Source organism: Octopus bimaculoides, chromosome 7, assembly GCF_046866305.1.
Source record: "Octopus bimaculoides isolate indiv1 chromosome 7, ASM4686630v1, whole genome shotgun sequence".
Taxonomy (NCBI): domain Eukaryota; kingdom Metazoa; phylum Mollusca; class Cephalopoda; order Octopoda; family Octopodidae; genus Octopus; species Octopus bimaculoides.
In genome coordinates this window covers 38,286,999-38,291,998 of record NC_142934.1, presented here as the reverse complement: position 1 = coordinate 38,291,998, position 5,000 = coordinate 38,286,999, and the positions used below count along the sequence as shown (strand labels likewise).

Genomic DNA, 5,000 nt, shown 5'->3' with positions numbered 1-5,000 from the left:
TATATATATATATATATATATATACAGAGTGCAGGGGGATGTGGGGATACGTAATCATCAGTATATTACTCTCTTAAAACAAATTAAATCGCCTTTATTTCTTTTAGATACCCTACTGGCAGATAAAATGCTAACACAAGAAATGATAAGACATGTAGTCATTGTTACTACATGCGCAGAACACAACAATTTTGAAATTATCAACTTTCTAAATGTTGCATGATCTTTTATACACAAATTGCGGAGGAAATTGCAAGACTTTGGAAGGAATATTTTTACAGTATCAAAGAAAAAAGATCATTATAAACATTTATAGAATTCATTCATTGGATTCAAAGCATTATTAAGGAGATCCTGAAAAATCAATGCGGCCACGACCAAAGCATCTCAGGTGTTGAAGAGGACCAGTAGAACTGTGGTGCACGATGACATTCGATACAATTCGTATATACCGAAGAGAGACCAATTCCTGTCAAGATAGACACAGGAAAGCATTCTGATTTGTGCAAAGCGCTTACTTAACAGAATTGAAAACCCGCTCGAACTTGCTTTGGCTCTTCTCTGATGAGAAAAACTTCGACCAAAACCAAATGTCTAGCAGCAGAAATAACAGTTGTTTATGTGCACAACTTTCTGATGTTCCTGGAATGATGTACACTATGCACACTAAGTGTCCAGCAACTATGATGGTTTTAGGAGTGATGGACGACGAAGGTCATGTCACTCCAACTCACATCTTTATACAAGATGTTATATTTAATGCTTCTGAAAATGTTGAGATGCTGGATACAGTTGTTAAGCCCTAGATGAATGAAGTACACAATACAAAGCCATATGCTATTCATCGAGACCCATCACCTTCTCACAAAGCACATGTAACTCAAGAATAGATGTAAGGCAATTTTTACGATCATGTACCACTAAACTTATGGCCTCCAAACTCGCCAGATTCATATCCCATGGACTGCAACGTTCATAGGGGTGTTGAAAGGGAGACTAATTGACTTCTTCACTATACATTAACTTCACTGAAAACCGCCATTGTCCAAGTGACATCCGAAATGAATAAGGACCATTCAGTGCAGGCATGTCAACGATTCTGGCCCCCTACTGAATCAGTCATGCCTCTCGCAACCTTCCCATCTACACACACACACACACACACACACACACACACACATACACACACAAAGTTTTACAACAAAAACAATTTATTATTGATTAAAATGGTATACGGCTATGTTTGTATGTGTGTGTGTGTGTATACGTACATATATATGTATACACATATTTGCATAATTGCTTATTTATATTTGACAATAGTAATTTCAGATCTAACCTCTAACAACATATCCTATGTAACTGAGATCATTCCTAGCTAACTCAATATCATTGTCCAGTTCTGGCATACCAGCAGCAATGCACTCATTTAATACTTTTTCCAAATGTTGTTTATCATCCTGATTCCTGGCTCTTTGAAGTTTTTGGCGCAATATTTCCGGTGTCTTAAAGCCTAATAATAGAAGCAGAACAATGAATGGAATGATTTCTTCAAAGTTTTTGGTAATTAATGAGATATATTGCATGCTACATTACTTATTATATGTCATTGTGTTAAGAATTAATCATTTGTAGACATGCTCATTCATAAATATTGTTTTATACTTTAATAATAACATTTAAATATAAATATCGTGGTCACAGTTACAAAAACGTCTTAAAAGATGCATGAATGTGGGCGGACAGGGAAAGAATTATTTACTCGAAGTGCTAGAAAGTCAGAAAATATCTGATTAAAATACATCTATTATTAGTATAACAAGATATAAACTTCAATTAGTACAAGGTATAAACTTCAATCCTGTGCTAAAAACTTGAATTTCATAGAAAACAGTACAAATGTTCTGTAAATTTGAGAAGTGAATATTTTGACTGTTTGTGTGTTTGTTGACTGCTTTTTTAAAATTGTTAAAGGAGTGACAAATTCAAATAAAAGGTCACCCTCATTCTCCCAAAGAAAAAAAATTCTTGGTTTCAAAATATTTGTACTGTGACAATTAAAAATGTATATATAATGCTAACCTCCACGGCCTCCACCAAGACTTTCTAATGTATCTCTTGCATTTTTCAGGTAGGGGCTCAATTCAAGGTAACCAGTATTTTCACACTCTTCAATAGCTTTGCTTAAACTCTCTTTATTTTTACTTAAAATTGCTTTCGACAATTTGCCCTGTAAATCTTGAGTGCTCTTCGCCGTTCCTGATCCCCCACGTAGAACATGTAAACTATCTCTAGCACGACTGATATCAGAATCCAAATCGGACATGCCAGCCGATAAACATTCGTTTATACATTTCTCTAGACCAACAATATCTTTTCTTTTCTCAGCTGTCTTAATTTTCTCTCGAAGAGTGGCAGATGTTTTGGATCCTGAGAAATATAAATTTTTTAACAGAGTCATAATATGGTTTTATAAAATTAAAATGTTGATATAATTACAATAATCGCTTCTTGAGAATGTTTATTTAACAAGACGAAGTTATAATGTGCCAAGTTTCTTCCTTATAATTTTTTTCTCATTAATGTTTAATGTATTATTGAATATACGATAGCGAAAGTAATGAGACTGGCAATATTTAAAGAACTTCAAATCGTTTATCTTTTAAAAGATATTAAATCGAAAGCAAACTGATTTCATCTTGTTACAGAACAGTTATCTAAGTCAAAATTAAGAATATATCTATCAAACAATAATCATGAAACATATCGCATGTTCATACAGAACAATGTAAAGCTTTTAAAGTAATTATCATCGTGATCCTGACCTCCACGACCACCACCTAAGCTTTCTAAGACATCTCTTGCTTTACATAGATCGATGCTTAATTCAGGATATTCAGCTATTTCACATTCATCAATAAGCTTTGCCAAATTTGATTTGTCTTTGCTTCTCGTAGCGTCTTGTAATTCACTTCTAAGAATTTCAACGGGTTTACGTTCTAGTTTTTTTTTTAAATATAAAAGAAACAGATGAAAAGAAAAACAAAAATATAAAGTAAACTGAATATAAAAAATATACAGGTAACCTAACATTATATCATTTCTCAAGCTTTTGATTGAACCACAGAATATTTCTCTCTATGCTTACGTTAGTACATATTGTAATCGTCTTGCGAACATGTGCTAAACTTTGTATAAAGCATAGAAACATGAAATTGACCGTGTAATTCATCTTAAAACTTAAGTATGTATGACACCTATTGACTGATATGGACTGGTGATTTACTCAATCAAAAGGTTTCGTCAAATAACTTTATAGCAACCAGACTATAACTAATAGACAGTTAAATAAGATGCATCTTAGGTGATACTATCCTAATTTTCCATGGTATATTAGATTGCCATTTCGTTTTAAATAGCAGTGAAATTCCTATAGACATTGTTTAGGCTATGGTTCATTTCTTTAATATTTAAATGTTTAAAGAATCTAATTATATCTCAAATCACTACAACTTAAAATGGCTTGGGTACACGCCATCGTTAGATTTTACAAGTGAAACTGACTCACAAATGAGTTTTAAATTTTATTTTTAGCTTTTTTCTGGTTCATAAAGTGAACAAAGCAATAAATAAACTGGCCTACAGAAGACGAGTCTACAGAGTTGTCTTTTCGAATCTTATCAACGGTCCTACACATTGTGTTTATTACCGAAGAAATTATTTCGCAACGATATATTTCATGGAATAATTACAAAGTGTTAAAATTACAAAGTGTTAAAATTACAAAGTGTTACTGATATAAGCAGAGGCAGTACTGTCGAAGTGATGAGTTTCTGCTCATTTGCATTGTTACATATTTCCCATTGTCCTCCCTAAGTTTTGAAGATTTTATAAGTGCTGTGGTCATACTCATTCGAATTAGGTAATAAACACACGCACTCACACACACACACACACATACACAAGCATATATATATATATATATATATATATATATATATATATATATATATATATATATATATATATATATATATATATAAAAGAACAGTTTGGCTCAGCTCTGTCTCTTTTTCACTTCTCTCTCTATACATATGCATGTATGTATGTATGTATGTATGTATGTATGTATGTATGTATGTAGGTAGGTAGGTAGGTAGGTAGGTAGGTAGGTATGTAGGTAGGTAGGTAGGCAGGTAGGTACGTAGGTACGTAGACAGGTAGGTATATTGAGACGTTGCAGTATCACATTAATTATTTTGGTGTGTTATATAAATGAAAAGACTCCTTATGTAACCTTTAAAGTCCTGTTTCAAATGCTTTAATGCTTTTTTCGCTTGGAGTATTTCAGAATCCAACTCTGACATGCCTAAAGCTATGCTAGAGTTAATGGTTTTTTCCAATTCCGATTTATCTTTTTCTTTAATTGCAGTTCTTATTTTGTTCCGGTAAATATCTGATGTCTTGGAACCTGGACCAATCAAATAATATAAATGATATTTATGACATTTGACAGTACACAAATTCAATATTTCTAATGAATACTAAATCACGATCACATCCCACCCTCGACGGTGTAAAAGCAAAGTAAATCACGATGGCAATATTTAAATACAAAAGCGACATTGACAGTACTAAAATACTGTAATTTATTGTTCGGTGTTCTAAAGTCTCCACCATTTCCACCAATGTAGCGTCATTAATAGCATTGATATATACTCAATCATTAGTCTTCAGATTTGAGAGGAATAGAATTGGGGATATGTTTCCTCTGCTTATCCCAAGAGTATTAGTTACATAAGGCATTTCAAATCCCTTCAATTAGCAGAAGATACAGTATCTACAATATGGGTTTGCCGACATTGTTGGCTAAAATGGAAACAACAGAATAGTCATATAGTGTTCATTTGTCATATAGTGTTAGATCAGGTTTTTCTAATAGAGCAATACTTATTAAAAGTGGCTGTCATTTAATTCCATTTACTTAATTAAAGTAATTC

General features: G+C 32.7%; 1 protein-coding gene across 1 annotated transcript in view; it reads right to left on the bottom strand.

The window, feature by feature from the left end:
- Positions 1–5,000, bottom strand: part of LOC106876157 (uncharacterized) — a 301,548-nt gene that overhangs the window by 205,628 nt on the left and 90,920 nt on the right. Inside the window, exons 20-23 of the mRNA XM_089355802.1 lie at positions 4,298–4,471; positions 2,826–2,999; positions 2,083–2,430; positions 1,340–1,513 (exon numbers count right to left, since the gene is read on the bottom strand). Coding sequence (XP_089211928.1) covers positions 1,340–1,513; positions 2,083–2,430; positions 2,826–2,999; positions 4,298–4,471 — 870 coding nt within the window. The remainder of the gene's footprint in view (positions 1–1,339; positions 1,514–2,082; positions 2,431–2,825; positions 3,000–4,297; positions 4,472–5,000) is intronic.